The 23,795-nt window shown below is 51.3% G+C and overlaps 1 protein-coding gene across 7 annotated transcripts in view; it reads right to left on the bottom strand.

Annotated features, from left to right (window-relative positions):
* The window catches only part of EIPR1 (EARP complex and GARP complex interacting protein 1), a 176,672-nt gene that overhangs the window by 89,444 nt on the left and 63,433 nt on the right, over window positions 1-23,795 (bottom strand). Inside the window, exon 1 of one of the 7 annotated variants that reach the window (XM_014343737.5) lies at window positions 7,595-7,751. The exons of 4 other annotated variants lie outside the window; for them this stretch is intronic. In XM_014343737.5, coding sequence (XP_014199223.1) covers window positions 7,595-7,688 — 94 coding nt within the window. In that variant the 5' untranslated portion in view covers window positions 7,689-7,751. Of the gene's footprint in view, window positions 1-715; window positions 734-7,594; window positions 7,752-23,795 lie in introns of those variants that run through there. 2 more of the 7 variants (XM_055108311.2, XM_034952530.3) reach the window with 2 other exon arrangements.

The following is a 23,795-nucleotide window of genomic DNA, read 5'->3' as shown; positions in this document are numbered from 1 at the left end:
TTATGTTGCAACTTGATTCTGAAATAAATTATTTGAATTTTCCATATCTTTTCTAATGTAACTGTGTTTATTTCAAATTCCTATAGATCAGAGAGAAAAAACAAACAAAAAATAGTTTTAACAAAATGAGAGATTAAAACCAAAGTTTCTGCGGGATGATAGAGACCCTTTTTAAGCACTAGAGGGGCTCACATGAATGGAACTGAGTGTTAGGTGGAAATACCAAGTTCAAATGCCAGGACGCTTGAAAAGGGGCACTGCGTACGTGGAAATGAGAATTTTATATTCAATGCTACAAAAAAAGCTCACTGATGAGAGCCAGTTGGTGCATCCATTAAGTGAAGGGGGAATCCCTGCAAAGATCAAATAAGTAAGTTTATGAAAATTCTAGGACAAACCAGCCAACAGGAGAGCCAAGTCAGTTCCCTGCTGGGTTGGTGTCGGCAACCATCACCAGCCCCGGGCCTCCATCAGGTGGGGGCACTGCCCCTCTGTGCAGCTTGCACAGAGGCCTGAAGATGGACAGGTCTGCGGACACGGCTAGCAGCTGCCCTGGACTGAACATGCTTTTACCCTCAGACCAAGTGGTGAAATCTGTCTTTCCAGCCTTTTGTGTGGAAAAAACAAAAAACACAGCCCCACAAGCTTCAATGAGCCCGGCACTTCCTTTCTTGTGTTCCCTCGTCACTCCCTCCCACCTGGTGCATAAACATACCCAGATTGTGGTCTCTGTCTCGTTAGTCATCCCGTTCATTCCCTCATGTTTAACCTTGAAACCCGACTGCCAACGCACCGACATCGGTGCCTACAGACGGCCGCACGGGCTGCTGCGCCGGCTCCTGGCAGGGTGTGTGCTTTGATGGGCTCTGGGGGCAGAGCCAGCTGGCGGCGGCAACTCCGTTGCCCAGGGAACAGCCATTGAAGTGTGCGCTCCCGAGTCTGCACCAGGCCGGCGCCTGTCGCGGTGCTGGCTGAACCTCGGTGCTGCAGGGGCTGTGCCCGGCGGGTGCCCATTAGTGCTCTTCGTGCTCCAGGAACAAGGAGCAGGTCCAGAGGCCCCGCTCTTCCCACTGACAAACGGGCTTGCCTTGCTGCCTTATTAATGACTACGCCACTCTCACCACCCAAACAAAATGCACAGAGTAGGAGGAAAGAATTAGCTCTTACTATTAGCTCTTACTAAGAACCCACGAGCAGCACAAAAGGTTGTTTTTATGCTAATAAAAAAAAAATAGGTTGGCCTCATTCACAAACCCAAGGTGATTCGACGACTGCCGTCACCGTGCCTGCCTGTGTATGACGCGTACACAAACTGCTCCTGTGTAAACGTGTGGCCGTGACATGGCCTCCATTCAGCTCCGGGTGTCAAGTGCCAGATTCCAGGAAGCCCCAGGAGTGGGCCCAGAAGGAGCAGTGCCAAGGACCCCCGGGGGTGGGGCCATCCTACCAGGCATGTCCTGGGCACATGGGAAGACCGAGGGGTGAGGGACACTTGGTGTCCGTGACGGGGAAAGGCTGAGGCGTCAGGCTTCGGGCTGTGTCTACCTTGGTGACTCTGGAAGGTGACTCTGGAAGCGTTTTCATAAGCACTTGTCGTATGTCATAGGCAGTGTGCTCCAGGGGAGCAGGGGATCTCACAGTCCAGAGTGCCCCGCAGAGCACCCGAGACAGCGGCTGGCAGAGCACAGGCAGCAATGCCCCAGAGGAACAAGCCAGCCCCTGCGTCCCCACGTGCTGAGTCCATCCTCCCAGCAGCTCCAAGAGACGGAGCTATCAATTTCACATACAGACAAGGAAACCAAGGCTTGGAGAGTTGAAGCCACCGTCCAATAACACACCAGAGTACCAGCCGGCAGAGGGGGCGGTGGGGAGCACATCACACCTAGACCCAGCTGCAGCACCAAGCTCGTTCACCACGCTCTAGAAAACTCATTCAACATGCTCCACAAAGCTCGTTCACCACGCTCCGGAAAGCTCGTTCACCACGCTCCGGAAAGTTCGTTCACCACGCTCCAGAAAGCTCGTTCACCACAATCCAGAAAGCTTGTTCGCCACAATCCAGAAAGCTCGTTCACCACACTCCAGAAAGCTCGTTCACCACAATCCAGAAAGCTCGTTCACCACAATCCAGAAAGCTCGTTCACCACGCTCCAGAAAGCTCGTTCACCACGCTCCAGAAAGCTTGTTCACCACAATCCAGAAAGCACGTTCACCATGCTCCGGAAAGCTCGTTCACAATCCAGAAAGCGCGTTCACCACGCTCCAGAAAGTTCGTTCAACACACTCCAGAAAGTTTGTTCACCACGCTCCAGAAAGCTCGTTCACCACAATCCAGAAAGCGCATTCACCACGCTCCAGAAAGCACGTTCACCATGCTCCAGAAAGTTCATTCACGCTCCAGAAAGTTCGTTCACCACGCTCCGGAAAGCTCGTTCACCACAATCTGGAAAGCGCATTCACCACGCTCCAGAAAGCTTGTTCACCATGCTCCAGAAAGCTTGTTGGCCATGCTCCAGAAAGCTCATTCACCACACTCCAGAAAGCTCGTTCACCATGCTCTAGAAAGCTCGTTCACTATGCTCCAGAAAGCTCATTCACTATGCTCTAGAAAGCTCATTCACCATGCTCCAGAAAGCTCATTCACCATGCTCCAGAAAGCTCATTCACCATGCTCCAGAAAGCTCATTCAGCATGCTCTAGCCCCTACATACCCAGGCGGTGGAGGGGCCAAGGTCGTGTGCAGAGGGTACTGAGTAAGGAGTAGGCTGCCTGCACTAAGGGATAAGTGCCATGAGAGCTCCTCGTGGCCCCTCACAGGGTTCCCCTCTCCTCCCCGTGGCCCGAGCCTGCTGTAGGTAAGGTTGTCACAGGGTGCATCCTGACGGGGTGGCGTCCTGACGCAGTGGCGTCATGGCAGGTGAGAGCAGCGGGTGGGGCAGGGCCACAGTCTCCCGCTGCTGCCTGGTGCCTTGGCACATGCTTGTCCTGCCACCCTTCAGATGCTGCTCTGGAAGCAGGTGTGCTATTTCCAACCCCTGCCTCTCTGCTAGCCTGGAGGTCTTCCAAAATGCAGGCCACCCTCGTACCTCATTGAAACACTGAACCCAAAGCAAGTTTTGGGACTCTAGCAGTTTAGGAAATTGTCATTGAAACTATCCAAGTTCTTCGAAAGTGACCACAGGGCGAACAAGGAGGTGATGTGAAATACCACGTTATAGCTGAACATGAGTCTCACGTGGCTGGGGCTGCTGGGGTGTCCAGAAAGTTCTTTTGCTTCTCTGACAGGTGGCAGAGTAAAAGACAGTTATTAATGATGTAAGAACACAAGCCAGGAAGAAAAGCACTTCTGAGGACAAAACCAGGGTGTCACTGTGGCCCCTACAGGGCAGATGCGGCCTGGAATCTGTTGCTAAGCAACAGCCTTCCCAGTTCCTCGGGCGTCAGAGGGTGGCAGCTGCTGGACTTTGCCAAACGTGAAGATCCCGAGACAAGCCCAACCTTCCACCAAGACCAGGAAACACTGCTCAGCAGGCACGGTCAGACATGGCAGCATCAGATGGCGCATAGCCTGGGACAGAGGGCAGACGCACAGCACGCAGCGGCCATGATACAGTGGGAGTGGGGATGAAACCAGATTCTGGTGCACCAGCCATTCCTGCATGGGATGGGTAGGAGGGCCAGGTGGTGGCCTCGGCAACGCCCACAGGCCCCAGCAGCCCTGGCCCCCTGGGCAGCCACAGGCCCCCAGCGGAGCCCCACCCCGCACGCAGCCTCCAAGTGCCTGCACGGCCGTATCTCCCGCAATTAAAATGCAGGCTTTCAAATCCATGATGCTCACGCACTGCTCAGCTTTCTGGAGTTTTAATTGCCCATTTGCTTTCTTCCTAGGCAACAGAACTGCTCTATTAATATCTCCCCACCGGTTTCAGGGGAGAGGGGAGACAAGCGAGGATTCGTTTCCGTATTAATTGGCAAACCTCTTTGCCGCCTGCTTCCTGGACCTCTCAGGGCTCGCTCTTCCTGTCTCTTTCTTCTCAATCATTTCGCTGTCTCTCTCTTCTCTCTGGGTGATCCTCCAAATTATAGTTTTAAAACAAAGAATGCCAAGCTCAGGGTTTTATTTCTCTCTGTCCAGACAGAGGATGGGGCATGTGACCCAGGGACCCAGAGTATGTTGTTGGCTCTCAAATGCCTCCAAAAATGACAGAAGGAACAGTCTCGTCCTCTGTAGGAGAAGGGCAATGGCAGACCCAAAACTGAACTGAGGGACCACGGGATCCTGGGAGCCATGCCCTGCTCCCCACTCTGCACCAGCCTCCTGGCCTTCCGCTTCTGTGCTGGTTCCCTCGGTCTCCCTCCCAGCTTGTAAACGAGGCATGCCCAGAGCCATCCGTGATCCTGTCTCCCTATGTGCACCACGTATAAAATGAGCCCCAGGGCATTGAATCCCGTAGGGTGTGTCAACAGCACCCAATTCACATTTCCCATGCTCATCTCCCCGACGCAGGCTCCCACAGCCACCGGCTTCGGCAGACGAGTAGACACATGATACGCAATTCACACTTAGTGTCCAAAGCTGAACGCCAGCGGCCCCCAGCCTTATCCTTCCCGGGGCTTCCCGTCTCAACAGACAACATCAGTGCTACATGCTTGCTCAGGCCACAAGATACTGGCCCCACCTTGATCCACGCCTCTCATCACGACCACTACACCCTTTGTCACGGCCTCCAGGGTGAGTGCCGCAGTTCCAGCTGCCACGGTCGCTCACAGAACCACACAATGCCCTCTGATGGGCCCTGCCACAGCTCCTGGCTAAGCCCTGGCTGGCATCTCCTTCCCAGCCGCTTGTTTCTCCTTTATCCCATTGTACAAGTTACATATTTTCTTTTGTACTTAGCATTGTCTGTCCCCCATCAAGCCTGCAGGTTACAAGGGCAAGGTGTGTAGCTGGTGGATGCTACAGGCCCAGCATACAGGGCAGTGCGTGGCACAAGAGAGTGGCTCGTCTCGCTCACCCAGATGCAGCCCCCAGGCCTAGAATGCTGCCGGGAGCAGAATAAGATGCACAGTGAAGGATGGTGGATGTGTAATTATGACGTGTTATATGAAGTACACAAAAGATTATGAGATGCATAACCCCTTTTAAATACAAAAGAATACAAAAGGAAGAGTCCTTTTTAAAGATGTTATTTTACCACTAAAATGTGACAGTGGGTTGGGTGAGGAAGGGTTGGAATTGGGGGAGTCAAAGGTTCCCAGGAACCTAAGCCATAATCAAGAGAAAGATCTTCTCCCTGAAGAAGTGGCAGCAGCAATCAGCTGTAGCTTGTACTTCTTTAGGGATTTTTCCTTAAAAAAATAGGCTTAGTCTTTGTAATGGGTCTTGCCACTTGGGCATCTGTAGAATTCATTTGGCCATGAATTTAGGGTACGCCATGGCTCTCTAAAGAGGAAGGTGCTGGGGGCAGGTGGCAGGGGTGTGGCAGCAAGGGACCACGTTCTCCTCACTGCACAGGCAGCCATGCCTGACCACTTCAGTGGGGCTGAGCGCACTCGCTGTGACAGGAGAGGCCCCATGAAATGGACCGTCGGTCATCTGGGTCTTTCGCGAATCAACCAGCACTAATTGCCATCAGATTGCATGTGTCAGCACACACAGACAGCACTTCCATCACGGCCCGAGCAATGCGAGAGGAACACAGAGAATCTATTTTATCTCCTGGTGCTCCAGGCCAGGCCAGGACTGAGAGAAAGAGGCCAGAGTGGGATGGACTCTTCACATTCCACGGGCCAGCCCTCAGTTTTCTGATTAGGAAGTAAACTGGGTCTAAAATTTGGCTTCTGCCCAAGTCCCTAAGAGAATCCCCCATGGCTGGCATTGATGAGGATACCCCGAGGAACATGCCTCAGATGTGAGGCTGGATGTCAGCCCCACAGCAGCAGGGATGCCCGGGGGTGGGGCGAGAACACCCAGAATGAAGCTACAGGCACACCCAGCATCACAACACACACAACTGGAGATCAAGAATTCAATTCTGTTGTAATTAGGACACACATCAGTGCAAAGTGGGCTATCATCCTATATGAAGAGTACATGGTTCTGCCGTGTACCCAAATCCAAGTAGCGGGCTGCACGCACAGTTCTGCCGTGTACCCCAATCCACGTAGCAGGCTGCACGCACAGTTCTGCCGTGTACCCCAATCCACGTAGCAGGCTGCACGCACAGTTCTGCCGTGTACCCCAATCCACGTAGCGGTCTGCACGCACAGTTCTGCCGTGTACCCCAATCCACGTAGAGGGCTGCACGCACAGTTCTGCCGTGTACCCCAATCCACGTAGAGGGCTGCACGCACAGTTCTGCCGTGTACCCGAATCCATATATTAGACTATGCTGGGTGCTGAACACTTAGAATCATAACTATCTGCTTTCAAAAGGAGTCTAAGAGAGATGGCTAGTTGTTAAATACATTATGATATAGATCAAAATTATCATAAAAATGTCATAATTTAAAAGATAGTTTTATCTAAACATAAAGCATACCTCCTAAAAAATTGGTTTTTAAATTCAGTCTGCATCCATTTGTCTTGAGTAGGGAACACATTCAAGTGGTCTCTGGGGTGATGCCGTGAGGGAGTGTGATGCCGTGAGGGAGTGTGGCTAAGAAACTCACCCAGGTCCTTTCCACCCTTTCTCTCATTTAATCTGTATAATAGACGTGGAAGTTATTACCTTTTTATATCATGGTATTGTTATCACTTTATAAAGAGCAAACCAAAGTTCTCAAATATCAACCTTAGTGCCGTTTTCCTGATTTTCTTGGAGAAACACAATGTTATGTATAAGGTTAGTTGGTCACCTTCGCATGACCATGGCAATGTCACAGCAGGTGGCACAGCTGGATGCTGTCAGCCCCAAGCCTGTCTGTGTCCTGGTCCTGTGGCCATCAGGGGCCCCGCTGGGCCATCCACTCCAGGGGCACCATGCACACATGCTCGCCACGGGGCCACATGGCAGCCTATGTCCACTGAACCCTCCTGCCACACACGCTCTGCTCTGTGAGGAAGGTTGAAGAGTTTTCCATTCTGGCTCCATGCTAACATCACTCAGGAATGAACCTACTGACATCTGGGGCCCTGTTGGGAAATATTCTGGGTCAAGGTGAGGCCTGCAGCACTGGAACTTTCCCTAAGTCCTCAGGTGACTGCACGGCCAGACTGGGACCCAGTCCATTAAGTGGCTGACCCATCATTTATGTTAATGGTTTATCATCTTCAAGTGCCCCTTCATAAGATACTCGTACAAAAAAGACCGTGAGCCCTACAGGCCCCAGATACTTCCCCCATGCTCACCACACTGTTGGGGGGACAGCCCCCCACACCTCACAGACAGCCGGCTCCGTGCACCTCACGACAGGCCCACATACTTCCCCCATGCTCACCACGCTGTTGGGGGGACAGCCCCCCGTAGCTCACAGGCAGCCGGCTCCGTGCACCTCACGACAGGCCCACATACTTCCCCCATGCTCATCACGCTGTTGGGGGGACAGCCCCCCACACCTCACAGGCAGCCGGCTCTGTGCACCTCACAAGTACCTCTCCTTAATCCCCAGAGCGATCTCCAGATAGGTGCTGCTGTCCCTCTTTTATGAGGAATGAGTCTAAGCCTAAGAGACCTCCCCAAGGCCATACAGCCTCCGTGCCAGAGCCGGGACTCAAATCCAGGTATGTCTGATGCTGACGTCTGTGCCGCCTCCAAGGCACGCAGCCTCGTGTGATGAACAGGTGACCACCACCAAAAAGCTCTCATCTACATTACGGCAACTTCTGCCAAGATGATGCCAGTACTATGTGGAAGATTAAAATAATGTTGATTTCTTTATAATGAATTCAACTGTTACTGAAAATAATGAGATATGAGACAGAGCAAAAATGTTTTGAAAAAAAAAAAAAAAACTAAAACTAAATATAAACCTTAGTGGCTAGGTCCAAAAAAAACTGTCATTTGCAGAAAACAAGAAAGGGAGAGAGAACGTTCCTTTTCCACATTAAACGAAATAAGCCCTGCTACCCCGGTCCCATGAAGCCTTTCTGTGCAGACACTGGCCCGGGCCTGAGCTCTTCTGCACCCATGTGCATTCTCCCAAGTCCTCTGCCAGCCTACGAGTCTTCCTCTGTTTCCTTTCATTCCATCACAGAACAATCTCGACAAACTATCACCCCACAATCTATAGCCTGGTGGCATGGCTTGCTCGGTGACTTGAGCTTAACTCAGCAACATTCTAGCACAGATGAGGGTCTCCCCTTGAGCCGGCCTGCAGCACTCTAACCAGGTTCCCAGGACACCTTTCCTAGCAGGCTCAGGAAAGGGCGTCTTCACTGAGTCAGTGGCTCCTCCAGGAGGCCCTTGGAAGACTTCAGGAGGGGCGTGGTGGAAGACAGAGGGAAATGCTGGTATAGCCTGTGAGTCCATGCGTGGGGAGGGCCTGGACCAACCAGATGTGGCCTGCTTTTTCTCTCACGGCAAAGCTGCATGCCCCAGGGAGAACCCGGACTGCTCAGGAGGGTCCTGGCACCCAGACAGCCGTTCAGGCTACAAAACAGCACACAGAAGACCTGCTTCAAAGACGGGCCCATCAGCCACGACTGGACCAGTCCCCATGGGCACCTCAGCCCCTTAACCTCTGCTCCACTTCTCCCCATCACTCTGGACACACGTGGTGACAGTCCTCCCGGGTTTTCAGGAAAGGAACGGTCCCGACAGCTGTTGGATGCAGGTGGCCGCAGCAGGTAAACTCTCTTAATATGCGGCAGGTGAGATCCACCCCAGGACGCACAGGCAGCCTGTTATTATTTTAAGGCAATGATCAAGTCATCTTCAACTTGATCACAGGCAACTTTGAATTTGTCTGTCGCCGAACACATTAATGTCTAAACATGTCCTTTAATGTTCTGTGAAGCTACAGAAACCACACATTATTCAAAAAGAAAGATTTTTCTTCCTTAAATTTAATTAAATGGAATGGTGGCTATTTGAACACCACAGACTCCAAACACTTTAACAAATATGAACCTAAACAATTCTTTGATGATATCCAAAGTGCAAATAATGTTTTCATTCTTGAACTTTTCAAAATAAATAAACAAAAAATTATGTATAACCATTTAACAAATACATTTAAAGTCATAAATGATAATCTTATTGTGTAGAAGTAATATTGTTCATTAGGAGAATCCCACAGGAGGAATAATTAAAACCATGTGACTGCTTTCAACCAGCTTAGCTGACTCGTGACCTGGCTTTGACCTGTGCCCTTGAACTGATGTTCAAACACACACCCTCCATCCAGCCCATCCTCCCTACACACACACACCCTCCATCCAGCCGATCCTCTCTACACACACCCTCCATCCAGCCCATCCTCTCTCCAAACACACAACCTCCATCCAGCCCATCCTCTCTCCAAACACACACCGTCCACCCAGCCCATCCTCCCTACACACACACACCCTCCATCCAGCCGATCCTCTCTACACACACCCTCCATCCAGCCGATCCTCTCTGCACACATACACCCTCCATCCAGGCCATCCTCTCTCCACACACACACCCTCCATACAGCCTGTCCTCTCTACACACACACACCCTCCATCCAGCCCATCCTCTCTCCAAACACACACCGTCCACCCAGCCCATTCTCCCTACACACACACACCCTCCATCCAGCCGATCCTCTCTGCACACACCCTCCATTCAGCCAATCCTCTCTCCAGACACCCTCCATCCAGCCCATCCTCTCTACACACACCCTCCATCCAGCCCATCCTCTCTCCACATACCCTCTCCATCCAGCCATCCTCTCTATATACACATGCCCTCCATCCAGCCCATCCTCTCCCTGCACACACACACCCGCCATCCAGCCCATCCTCTCTACACACACACACACACCCTCCATCCAGCCCATCCTCTCTACACACACACACACACCCTCCATCCAGTCCATCCTCTCTCTACACACCCTCCATCCAGCCCATCCTCTCTGCACACATACACCTTCCATCCAGGCCATTCTCTTTCCACACACACCCTCCATCCAGCCCATCCTCTCTCCATGCACAACCTCCATCCAGCATGTCCTTTCTACACACACACACCCTCCATCCAGCCGATCCTCTCTGCACACATACACCCTCCATCCAGGCCATCCTCTCTCCACACACACACCCTCCATCCAGCCCGTCCTCTCTACACACACACACCCTCCATACAGCCTGTCCTTTCTACACACAAACACCCTCCATACAGCCTGTCCTCTCTACACACACACACCCTCCATCCAGCCCATCCTCTCTCCAAACACACACCGTCCACCCAGCCCATTCTCCCTACACACACACACCCTCCATCCAGCCGATCCTCTCTGCACACACCCTCCATTCAGCCAATCCTCTCTCCAGACACCCTCCATCCAGCCCATCCTCTCTACACACACCCTCCATCCAGCCCATCCTCTCTCCACATACCCTCTCCATCCAGCCATCCTCTCTATATACACATGCCCTCCATCCAGCCCATCCTCTCCCTGCACACACACACCCGCCATCCAGCCCATCCTCTCTACACACACACACACACCCTCCATCCAGCCCATCCTCTCTACACACACACACACACCCTCCATCCAGCCCATCCTCTCTACACACACACACACACCCTCCATCCAGTCCATCCTCTCTCTACACACCCTCCATCCAGCCCATCCTCTCTGCACACATACACCTTCCATCCAGGCCATTCTCTTTCCACACACACCCTCCATCCAGCCCATCCTCTCTCCATGCACAACCTCCATCCAGCATGTCCTTTCTACACACACACACCCTCCATATAGCTCGTCCTCTCTACACACACACACCCTCCATCCAGCCTGTCCTCTCTCCACACACACCCTCCATCCAGCCCGTCCTCTCTCCACACACACCCTCCATCCAGCCCATCCACTCTACACACACACCCTCCATCCAGACCATCCTCTCTACAAACACGGCCTCCATCCAGCCCATCCTCTCTCCACACACACCCTCCATTCAGCCCATCCTCTCTACACACACACACACCCTCCATCGAGCCCATCCTCTCTACACACGCTCTATCCAGCCCATCCTCTCTACACACCCTCCATCCAGCCCATCCTCTCTGCACACATACACCCTCCATCCAGCCCATCCTCTCTCCACACACACCCTCCATCCAGCGCGTCCTATCTACACACACACACTCTCCATCCAGCCCATCCTCTCTACACACACACACACACCCTTCATCCAGCCTATCCTCTCTACACACACACACACACCCTCCATCCAGTCCATCCTCTCTACACACACACCCTCCATCCAGCCTATCCTCTCTACACACACACCCTCCATCCCGCCCATCCTCTCTCTACACACCCTCCATCCAGCCCATCCTCTCTGCACACATACACCCTCCATCCAGCCCATCCTCTCTCCACACACATCCTCCATCCAGCCCATTGTCTCTCCACACACACCCTCCATCCAGCCCATCCTCTCTCCACACACACACCCTCCATCCAGCCCATCCTCTCTACATACACACACCCTCCATCCAGCCCGTCCTCTCTCCACATACCCTCCATCCAGCCCATCCTCTCTACAAACACACACCCTCCATCCAGCCCATCCTCTCCCTGCACACACACACCCTCCATCCAGCCCAACCTCTCTTTACACATGCTCCATCCAGCCCATCCTCTCCTTGCACACACACACCCTCCATACAGCCCATCCTCTCTACACACACACCCTCCATCTAGCCCATCCTCTCTCTACACACCCTCCATCCAGCCCATCCTCTCTATACACACACCCTCCATCCAGCCCATCCTCACCACACACAGACACCCTCCATCCAGCCCATCCTCTCTACACACACACGCCCTCCATCCAGCCCATCCTCTCTCTGCACACACATGCCCTCCATCCAGCCCATCCTCTCTCTACACACACACCCTCCAACCAGCCCATCCTCTCTCCACACACACCCTCCAACCAGCCCACCCTCTCTACACACACACCCTCCATCCAGTCCATCCTCTATACACACACACACACTCCATCCAGCCCATCCTCTCTACACACACCCTCCATCCAGTCCATCCTCTATACACACACACACACACTCCATCCAGCCCATCCTCTCTACACACATACACCACTCCATCCAGCCCATCCTCCCTACACACACACACCCTCCATCCAGCCTATCCTCTCTACACACACAGATTGTTCCCTCTCTGCACACACACTGTCCATCCAGCTTGTCCTCTCTGCACCCACACACTGCCCATCCAGCTCTGGGCATCTTTGTCCTCACATGTGAACCCAGGGCTCTGACCTTTCTTCAACCTCAGCTGTCTAGGACCAAGCCTCTCTGAGTCTCTGACTTGTTTCCTTAGGGGTTTCCAATTCAGAGCTAATCTTGTTCTCCTGCCTAGCCTGGAAGCCATCTACTTCTCCCGGCAGCCATCCGGCAGGCAGGTGGTGGCAGTTAACATGCTTCTCTCTGTGCCAGAATCACTTCCTTTTGTCCATGGGCTCCTGGGTGGCAGGGATTAGGTGGCTTAATTGTGTTTGTGGCTCCAGCATTTGGGACCGTGTGGCACATGCTAGGAGCTCAGCCTATATCTGGTGACCACAAAAGAAAGAGGCGTGTGGGACACTGTGAAGACAGCATCGATGGAATCTGACTACTGAAAAAAGAGGGTGGGGGCGAGGAAAGGCTGATGTTTCAGTGGGGTATAAAAGAAGGCTGAGTGGCATGAAGTGAGTGTTTCAGCCACACCTGCCTCACCTGCAGCATGCAGAGACAGCCATTCACATCTTACGCCGCTGGTGAGGGAAGTGGTAAGCACAGGGCTCAGCAGATGGTGGGCATTTGCCCTAACAGTTAAATAAGGGCTGTAGTTGAGCTGATTTTCAAAGTCCCTTCTACAGCAGAGTTCAACCAGTTTCAGATGAGTTGAGCTACGAGGTTCTACCTCCCAGTTCAGCCTCATGCCCAGGGGAAACAGCCAGGTTCTCCCTTGCATTCTAGTCCAAAGGACGGCAACCTTTTTCTGTAAAGGGCCAGGTCATAAATATTTTTGGCTTTGCAGGCCACACAGTCTTTATTGCAGTTACTCTGTAGAGCAAAATCAGCCACAGACATTACAGAAATAAGTGAGTGTGTCTGTGTGCCAATAAAACTTTATTCACAAAACCAGGTAGTGGGCCAGAATTAGCTGTGGCTGTGGTTTCCTGGCCCCTCTCCTAGACCATGAAAAGCTTTGTCTTGCTTCTTTTTTTGTTTGTTTGTTTGAGATGGAGTCTCGATCTGTCATCCAGGCTGGAGTGCAGTGGCTCCATCTCAGCTCACTGCAAGATCTGCCTCCCGGGTTCAGCTTTGTCTTGCTTTTTAAGGAGATTTAGGAGAAACCCTTTGTTCATTTTCTCATTCACTACATTCAACAAATGCTTTCTCAGTGCCTACTATGTGCCAGGCACTTTTGAGCCTATGGGTCAGAGAGGGGGTCATCACCGAAAGATCTGCCATCTCAGACAGTTGGGACTCATGATAATGCTATACCTTTCCTGCTCTATTTATTGTATTTTCCCTTCATTCCCTTAACAGATGCTTGTTAGCAGAGAAAGGCTTGAGATTCGTGCGGCCCACTCCTTCAGCCACTGCAGCCCCGCTCTTACCCGTTTCACATACCGGGGTTTTATTTATATGTCTATTACAGGCTTATATATTGGGGTTCCTTGTCACTTGTGAAAATGGGTTCGGTAGCTTTAAAACAAGATTTGAAAGCCACTGGTCTGGCCTAGATATTGCCGTTTTATTGATGGCTGGGTTGTGTGGGAGAGAATCCAAGTCTTGCTAGTGTCAGATTACATCTATTGCTTCCCCTGGACCCATCTTGTCTGTCGTCGTGCCCTCGAAAGAGATAAAGTTAATCAGAAGGGAGTTATGGCCTCCAAAGTCATCCTGATAGTATCTAGGATCTTACGATCTCGATGGTGTTGGTAAATTGGTTCTGTAATAATGATCCTCCCCCTGGCTGAGTGTCCTGCGATCTCAACAAGCAAATTCCAGTGTCCTCCCCCGAGAAGATGTCGTGGGTTCTTGATCTGCTATACCAAGAGCTCACTCAGTATTCAGAAATGCTCCACACAAGGATTGACAGCAGCCAAAGAGGGGCCGTGTTCTCTAAGGTGCTCGGGCTCTCCATGAGGGAAGGAACCCCCAACCACACTCTATCCAACCACCGTCAGAAGACTCACCCCCCATAAGAAGGCATTCCAGTGTCAGCACAAATGCTTCCTGGGAGAAGACACGTACAGCTCTGGGACAGCTGCAGACGTCAAGCCCAGCCTTCCAGGGGACATCATCTGACTCGGCGTTAACTTCTCCCTTACCTACCCCGCTCCTGCTCACTGCGCTCAGATCTTTGCCCTGGGATCAGAAAGAGAAGGTCCAGTCCTCTCCCGCTTAACAGCCCCACAGATACAGAAAAGCCCCACCATAGCACTATTAATGAGGCCAAAAAGCCTCAAACATTTAAAATGGGGGTTCTCATTTTTCAAAAGTAATGAGACGACCAGGGTGAGTTCTAGACTTCAGGAAGCCAAGATTCATCACAACTCCTAGCTGTTGCTGAGAATGTCGCTGTGTCTGTCTCCCCACAGGGCCTTCCGCGTGAGCCTCCTTGGACTGCCCCCTGTCCTGGAGTGCTCCGCCCTGGGTCAGCTCATTGTCCTGGCCCCTTGTCCTGCAGTGCTTGGCCCTGGATCAGCTCATTGTCCTGGCCCCCCATCCTGCCATGCTCGGCCCTGGGTCAGCTCATTGTCCTGGCCCCCCGTCCTGCAGTGCTCGGCCCTGGGTCAGCTCATTGTCCCGGTGACTCTGCTTGGGGCTCTGCTGATGGCATTCTGAGAGCTGGATGCCACATGGATGTGATCTGACTGGGCGCGGCCTTGTTACGAATATCTCCTTCTCTTAGGAAAAGAGAGTCCTTGGATTAGATTGGCTTTTTGTTTTAATGGGCAAATCACACTATTGACTTTGACACTATAGCTTGCTGAAATTCCCATTTGTATGTTTTAAATTTCAGAAAGGAAAATATTTTCTCTCTCTCTCTCTCTCTCACACACACACACACACATAAACACACACACATACATACACACACACATACACACACACACACACTTTGAGTTATGGCCATACGTGTAAGCTATGTAAGCTCTTCTTAGGTTTTGCCAAATCACGGAAGACAGACATCCTGGCAGTTTACATGCAATCTTATACGTCCCTAAGATGTCATTCACCAAGGTGCATTCCCTCTCTTGACAGTCTGTAGAAAGCTTGGTTCTCTAGGCAGTGACTGAAAGGGATCTCGTTCCCAGTCTCGGCTCCACCACTCACAGTCGAGTGATCCTGGGCCAGTCACTCAAGTGCTCAGAGCCCAGACTCAGCAAATTTATGACGCAAGAGTCAGATTATTTGGTCTCCAAGGTGCCTCTCGACGGGGACCCTAAGATTCCCCAGTGAAGTATGCAGCCTGGCCTGGCAAAGCGCAAACTCCAGTGCAGACAAGCTGTGGCTGGATCACTAAATCAATAGTTTGAACCATATGAAACTGCCATTCTTATAGGTCAAAAAGGGTCAAATTTCAGCAATTTCATATAATTCAACCCTGCGAAATCCCAAACAAGACTTTTAACCTCCCAGTTTTCACAATTGCAAAATGAATGTCCTATATTATGGAAAAGTAGTTTTAAGATGTCAAAACTCCAAAATTCTATTTGGTCCATTAAGACGACAGTTTCCCCTGTAACACATGTACTCTCCTCTGTACCTAGACAGTGATTACATATGAATGGCTGGCTTCCGGTCTCTCCAGCACAGGTCTATCTAAATGCCTTCACACAGGCCCGCCCCCTCCTTCTCGTCAGTGCCTCGGCTTCAGGATGCAAGCACCCCTCCTCTGCTCTTACAGCGCCTTCATCATTGCTCCCTAAAAAGCCTGCGCTGGGCTCCCAGCAGTCTCGCCTCAATGCCACCTGCATGTCCACGGCCACATCTTTGCCTCACAGCCTCTCCAATGTGTCCGTTTCTCAAGGCTGTACTTCAGGGTCAAATGGGCTTTCGCGCTAATACCCTATCAAACAGCCTTCTTGCCAATACCATTTCCATGAAAAAAAAAAAAAGAATCAACCAAAAACAAAAACAAGAAGGTACACACTATGCACTTCTTTCTGGATGATGCTGGGAAGTCCCAATGTCCCGATCATACAAATACCTAATGGTCCAAAAGCGTTTGTAAACCAGCTGTCGCCCAGGCATGTTTTCTACAAGAGAGTATGTATGTCATGGGTTATAAACAGCGAGTGAGCAAGTGAACCTGTGAACTCCTAACAGTGCCAATTCCGACAGCACAGGCTTCTGTGTGTTCTTCATTAGGAGAAATCTTGTTTTTCAGGGTACAGTTAAGTTCTCAAAATAGTCAAAAATCTCAGAGGCCAGCCTGATGAATGAAAAAGGTGATTCATAGGGCTAAATTATCGAGAGCCAAAAAGTATCCTACAAAAACACAGCAGAGAGATTTTCTCAGATGGCACTGAAGCTGACTTTTAGAGCATTTCTGAAAGAAAAGTTCCAAAAATGTTTTGGGAAATGACAGTTTCTTTAGACAAGCAGAGGTCAGCATCATGGGCACGCAAGTTCCTCTGTGTCTGCATGAGATTCCACAATGAGCCTTGCTTTTCAGATGCAGCTTCTGGGATGAGTGACTCAGATCCAAGTGAGATGCAGTAGACGGCAACAGACACACATCTTCTTTCTGACCCCTTCACAACAACAAGCATGGAGGCAGGTCCCAGGGACTCCAAGGAGAACTGGCCTTCACTCCCTGTACCTGCCAGGGGACAGCCATCTGAACACTGAGGAGTCTCCCAGGCCAGGTCACTAAGTCAGAGAACGCTCCAAGGAGAACTGGCCTTCACTCCCTGTGCCTGCCAGGGGACAGCCATCTGAACACTGAGGAGTCTCCCAGGCCAGGTCACTAAGTCAGACAATGCTCTTTCTTCTTCCAAGTGGGCCAGGCTCGTTATTGAGTAATTAGTTCTTACTCAGGTACCCACAATGGTGGCCAAACATACCTGAACTGTGTTAAAAACAAAACCAAACGAGAAAAGTGTTTCTGGTCTTATAATATTTGTTTGACACCTCAAACCTCTTATTTTCATTTCAGAGACTGATTAAATACAGTCTCAAGGTGATAAAATAACGCAGTAGGATAAAAATAAAGTGACAAGTGGCAAGGGATGGTTAGTCATCTTTGATACCTGTGGATACTCAAACCCACCATTTAAAACGTCTTAGGTGTTAGATGTGGTAGGTGTTTCTATCAGGAACACACATGAATAAAAACAAATTTAGAACTCACATCTGGGCTTCTCACTTCTAAAACAAGGGTCAGGAGGCCAGAAGGCGGAGCAGCGCATCAGTTAGTATTTGACAGGACCACCATGAGGGCTCTGAAGGCGGAGAGACTGCCAGATGCGATAAAGCAGAAGCTCACAGGACTTTTTTACAGGGCTCCTAAGGCCACGCCAGCAGTGGGAAAACCTCCAGAGTGGAACTGAATTCAAGAAACCTGTGTATAGAATACTCCCCCAGTGACTTGGGGTTCCAGATCCAGCCACCTGAAAACTTCCTGGCATACAGCAAAAAGAAAACCCCTGATTTCCTAAACTCAATCAGCTTTGAGTTTAACGAGGGTGCCTCTGGGCCAATGTCTAATGAATCACAGGATCAGAGTCACCGCCTGATATTCTGTGGTTCTGGTGAAGCCTGGGCAGCACAGCAAGACCCTGTCTCTACAAAAAATTTAAATGTTAACAATTAATTAAAATTTAAATTTAAATAAAACGTGTGGTGAGTGGCAAACTGCGGTTTCAAGCAATTAGAAGACAATCCCTCTTCTGAAATCCAGGTCCTTGGCTTTCTCATGCTGTCTCATCCTCCCAGCACCACACTCTCCTTTCTTTACCTCCCAGTTCTTTTCTGTTGGCTGCTTCTCCTTCTGCTGCTGGGCTTTTAGCAAGCTGATCCTGAGTGCAGTTGGTGGATGGCGACAGGCTGGATGAAGACAGCGATGGCAGTGACGTGATGTCGCGGAACCGGAGGTTGTGCCCCATTGCAGTGGCCATTGCCAGAAGCCCAGGCCCGCTGCGGATCCACAGCCCTCCCTGCATCCTGGAACCCCCGCCACCCTGTCACTGTCACTCTGGGTGAACTGCTTGCTTTGTGTCTGTCTTCCCATCAGACGACAGGCTCCCAAAGGCCAGGCCAGCCGTGTCTGCATGGCTGAGCTCGGGGCGCTCCAGCAGGGCGTCTGGCATGCAGCAGAGAGGGATCAATACTGAGAACAGAACAGAGGAAAAGGGCAGAAGCTCCAGGGCCAAGGTCAGCAGGAGGGAGGGCCTGGGCAGCCACAGCAGGGACACGAAATCTGACTCCGTTTTTTTCATCTGTAAAACTGAAATTGTGACTCAAGAGTTGTGGAGATTAAATATGAAGACCGCTGAAAAGTGACAGTGGCACCGGCTCACAGCCGCACTCAGTCGTGGTGACAGCCAGTGCCCTCGTGTCCACCTATGTAACCATCCCCAGCCTGGGGACTTACACAGCCCAACGTCACGTGTATTTGCTGCACTTTTACTTGCAATTCACAAAAGCTGGCTCCGGCTGATTAAGCAGAAAAGGAGATCAACGTGAGGGGCTGGGTGGAAGGGGAGGGGTGCCAGGCAGCTCACTCTCACCAGCCATGCCGAGGGCCAGGCTAAGTGGAGCCTCTGGGGGCCAAGCTCGGAGCCTCACCAGGGCCATGGCCCAGCAGGGGAGTCTCTGCGGCCCCCATCCAGCACAAAGGAAGCCACCCCACAGCTCTGCTGCTGCCTTAGGCTGCTGCGTGCCAGGGACCGACCACCACCTGGAAGTCACGGGCACTGCTGCCACCTCGACCGCCACTCACAGCAGCAGTGGCAGCCCCCACTGTCCCCTCACGCTGCCACCTCTGAATCAGTCTCACCCAAATGCTCAGGCCAGCAGAGTCGGGTCACAGCGAAACTGGAAAATAGATTTCTTATTTTCATATTGGGAAATGGGACTAATAACCTAGGAATTTTCCCCAAGCACAGGAAGACTACTCCAAAGATAAGGAGCAGCCACAATCCCGCCAGACGCCGGCAACCTGACTTCTGAGTGTTTCCGGGCACCATGAACACAATAGACGACACGTGATACGGCGCGGCCTCTGCGCCTGGGAAGCTTCGCCCTCTGCTGGCAGACGGCGGGATCCATCGGGTGCTGGGAGGACCGGGAATCACAGCAGGCTGACCAGCCATAACAGACAGAGTATAACCCCAAAGAGTCAATCGCTGTCAAAGGAAGACTGTTAAAAATCTTATACAATTATATAATTTGGGTTGAATAGTGAAGATTCTCATAAAACCCTATCACTCAAAACTCCGATTTACAGTAATTGTTGCATGGTTTGAAATGAAGATTTCCTGTTACAAAATCCCCACTGTGTGATTTGCTGACTCTGATATAGGAAGACAGACACGGTCACCAAGTTCACACGCAAAGGATCCATTTGAAGGGCCGGAAAAAACACCCAGGCACGAGGACAGGCAGTGGTGAAGCCACAGAGATGATCTTCCCAAGACCCCACGGAGCGCCACACAAGGCTGGAGAGATCCAGGGCACAGCAGTGAGATGGTCAGGCGAGATCGGAGTTGAGATGGCCAGGGCTGAGGAACAAAGTGTCCAGGGTTCCCAGCATTTCTCAGAATCACCCAGGCAACCTCATCAGAAGACATGGTTCTGCTCCACATCCAGCAACCAAGACTATGTGATCCTGACACCTGCAATTCAGCCCTCCACTCCCGTCCTGTTCAACCCTCCACTCCCGTCCAATTCAGCCCTCCAGTCCCGTCCAATTCAGCCCTCCACTCCTGTCCAGTTCAGCCCTCCAGTCCCGTCCAATTCAGCCCTCCACTCCCGTCCAGTTCAGCCCTCCAGTCCCGTCCAGTTCAGCCCTCCACTCCCGTCCAGTTCAACTCTCCACTCCCGCCCAGTTCAGCCCTCCACTGCCATCCAGTTCAGCCCTCCACTCCCGTCCAGTCCAACCCTCCAATCCCGTCCAGTTCAACCCTCCAGTCCCGTCCAGTTCAGCCCTCCAATCCCGTCCAGTTCAACTCTCCACTCCCGTCCAGTTCAACCCTCCACTCCCGTCCAGTTCAACCCTCCACTCCCAACCAGTTCAGCCCTCCACTCCCGTCCAGTTCAGCCCTCCAGTCCCATCAGTTCAGCCCTCCACTCCCGTCCAGTTCAACCCTCCAATCCCATCCAGTTCAACCTTCCACTCCCGTCCTGTTCAGCCCTCCAATCCCGTCCAGTTCAACCCTCCACTCCCGTACAGTTCAGCCCTCCACTCCCGTCCAGTTCAACCCTCCAATCCCATCTAGTTCAACCTTCCACTCCCGTCCTGTTCAGCCCTCCAATCCCGTGCAGTTCAACCCTCCACTCCCGTCCAGTTCAGCCCTCCAGTCCCATCAGTTCAGCCCTCCACTCCCGTCCAGTTCAACCCTCCAATCCCATCCAGTTCAACCTTCCACTCCCGTCCTGTTCAGCCCTCCAATCCCGTCCAGTTCAACCCTCCACTCCCGTACAGTTCAGCCCTCCAATCCCATCTAGTTCAACCTTCCACTCCCGTCCTGTTCAGCCCTCCAATCCCGTGCAGTTCAACCCTCCACTCCCGTCAGTTCAGCCCTCCACTCCCGTCCAGTTCAACCCTCCACTCCCATCCAGTTCAACCCTCCACTGCCATCCAGTTCAGCCCTCCACTCCCGTCCTGTGCCCCCATTAAGTAACGGACTGGGGCCACCTTCACAGACCTGACAACCCTGGGGAGGAGCAGGTGCAGGGGACGGGGAAAGACAGACAAAGGGGGACCTGCCCGCCCTCCAGAAAGGCCCTCACCATTGACGACACCGCCACAATCTCTCCCACAGCCGGGCTGAAAGCGATCTGACAGTTTCAACTCACCCCTTTCATTTATGTCTATATCCAGACAGTCTTCTAAGTGTCTGTCATATCCATTTCTGATAAATTCTCACCTCCTCCCAGGCGGTTCATACGCTCTGTTCTCCTTTCTTTCCTATTTATTCTGTATTTTCCTACAAGATGACTCCTTGTTACATATTACCATCATCAAGCCAATTCTATGACCTGAAAATTTCAAATCGCTGCTTCCTCCCTTTCTACTGAGTTCCAAGGCAGTCACTTGGGTATGAGCCCACTACAATGTAAAGCCACGCCTTTTACAAACAATACTGTGCTGAACTTATTGACAGACACAAAAACGAAACTGGGGTGAGCTGCATGGGCACCCAGCGCAGACGCATTCAGCCTGAGGGACAGAGGCCCGAAGTCATCATTTCGTCATGCTAGTGGTGGCCTGGGTCCCGCCCCGCCCCTTCCCTTGGCTCCTCTGAACGGCGCTGTACACACCTTTCCCACATTCTGGGTTTCTATGGATATTTGGTTGGATTTGTTCTCTTTTCCCCCCTTCTGTTTCCCAGGTTAGTGTTTTATGCAGAATTCATTATCTAAGATTCTTTAACTTATTCCCTGGTCACTCGTTTTTGGTGATATCATATATTACCTTTTGTCATAAGAAGTTTGGTTTTCTTTATGAAATTATGGTTGGGCCATGAACAACACACAGTTTAGGGGCACCAAACCCCAACACAACTGAAAAATCTGTGTATAACTTTTGGCTCCCCAAAAACTTAACTACTAATAGCCCACTGTTGCCCAGAAGCTGTACTAACATAAATAGTCGATTAACATATTTTGTATGACAAATGTATTACAGACTATATTGTTATAATTAAGTAGCTAGAGAAAAGAAAACATTTTTAGGAAGATCATAAGGAAGAGAGAATATATTGACTATTCATTAAGTGGAAGTGGGATCATCATAAAGCTCTTCACCCTGTCGTCTTCACACTGAGCAGGCTGAGGAGGAGGAGGAGGAGGTGTTGGTCTTGCTGCCTCAGGGGCAGCAGAGGCAGAAGAGAATCCAAGCGTAAGTGGACCCCCCTAGTCCAAATCCATGTTGTTCAAAGTCAACTGTACTGTTTCGTTACAGAGTCAAAAAAGAGAACTCCTTTTCCTATATTTGCTATTTAGGATGTACATAAATATATGGTTTCAAACTCCAATCTTTTTATTATTTATTTATTTATTTATTTTTTTGGAGGGAGTCTTGCTCTATTGCCCAGGCTGGAGTGGCGTGATCCTGGCTCACTGCAACCTCCCCCTCCTGGGTTCAAGTGATTCTCCTGCCTCAGCCTCCTGAGTAGATGGGATTACAGGCGCCCGCCACCATACCCTGCTAATTTTTGTATTTTAGTAGAGATGGGGTTCTACCATGTTGGTCAGGCTGGTCTCAAACTCCTGACCTCGAATGATCCGCCTACCTCAGCCTCCCAAAGTGCTGGGATTACAGGTGTGAGCCACTGTGCCCAGCCCAAATTCCAATATGTGTCAAAAACTCCAGACAGCCCCTCCCAGCCCTCACCCAGCAGCTCCTGCCAGTGTCTCCCCGGACCCAGCAGCTCCCCGGACCCAGCGGCTCCTGCCCTAATGTCTCCCGGCCCCAAGCCAGAGGTAGAGGGCACTGGGGTGTGTGCCTCCCTTCCTCAGTGGCACAGTGTTCACGGAGGAGCCCTACCATGCTGGGGCCCCAGAAAGCAGGCCTATGGAGACTGTCTCTGTGCAATAGAACCAGCAGCCCCACTTCTGCAGGAGCAGCACCAGGCAGCCAGGAAACAAGAGCTCCGCCCTGCCCACTACCTGCGCACAGCCTCAGGAGCAGCCCGGGCACAGAAAGACGGCATCCCCACTCTCGCTCATGTGCCAGCTAAAACGCACCTCTCCTGGAGGGAGAGAGTAGACTGCCCATTACCAGAGGCTGGGAAAAGAAGTGAGGCAGGGATGAAGAGAAGCTGGTGAATGGTATAAACATAGTTATATGGAAGGAATAAGTTCTAGTATTTAATAGTATAGTAGGAAAATTAGAGTTAACAAAAATTTACTGTATATTTCAGAATAGCAGAAGAGAACTGTAATGTTCCCAACACAAAGGAAAGATATGTTAGCCATTTGGTTATCCCAAATGATCCTATTTGATCATGACCCATTGTATACATGTATCAAAATATCACATGTACCTCCAAAATATGTACCTCTATGCTATATCAATTAAAAAAAGAACGGGCCTGGGAATGCTCTCGGCGTCTCCCACACGCAACAGAGCCGCACCAGCCCCAGGAAGAACATTCCAGCGCTGGCCAACGCTGTCAGCCGTGTGTGGCCACGGAGGCCTCAGAGAATGAGGCCCAGTTGCACAGACTGTGGGGCTCTGACAGCTGCCACTGGAACCACAGCCCGTGGAGGAAGGCCAGGACCCAGTCTCCAAACCTAAACAGGGCGACTAAAATATGACCCAGAGTTTCCCATGAACCAGGAAATCAAAATTTGAATGAGAAAAGACAGTCAATGGACAGGATGATCTTAAAGCAGCCGCCATAAAGATGCTTCCATGAGGGACTCTTCCCTTGAAACAAACAAAGGGAAAAACTCAGAAAA

This window comes from Pan paniscus, chromosome 12 (assembly GCF_029289425.2).
Source record: "Pan paniscus chromosome 12, NHGRI_mPanPan1-v2.0_pri, whole genome shotgun sequence".
NCBI classification, from domain to species: domain Eukaryota; kingdom Metazoa; phylum Chordata; class Mammalia; order Primates; family Hominidae; genus Pan; species Pan paniscus.
The sequence above is the reverse complement of the archived record's forward strand: the minus strand, read 5'-3'. Positions and strand labels throughout refer to the sequence as shown.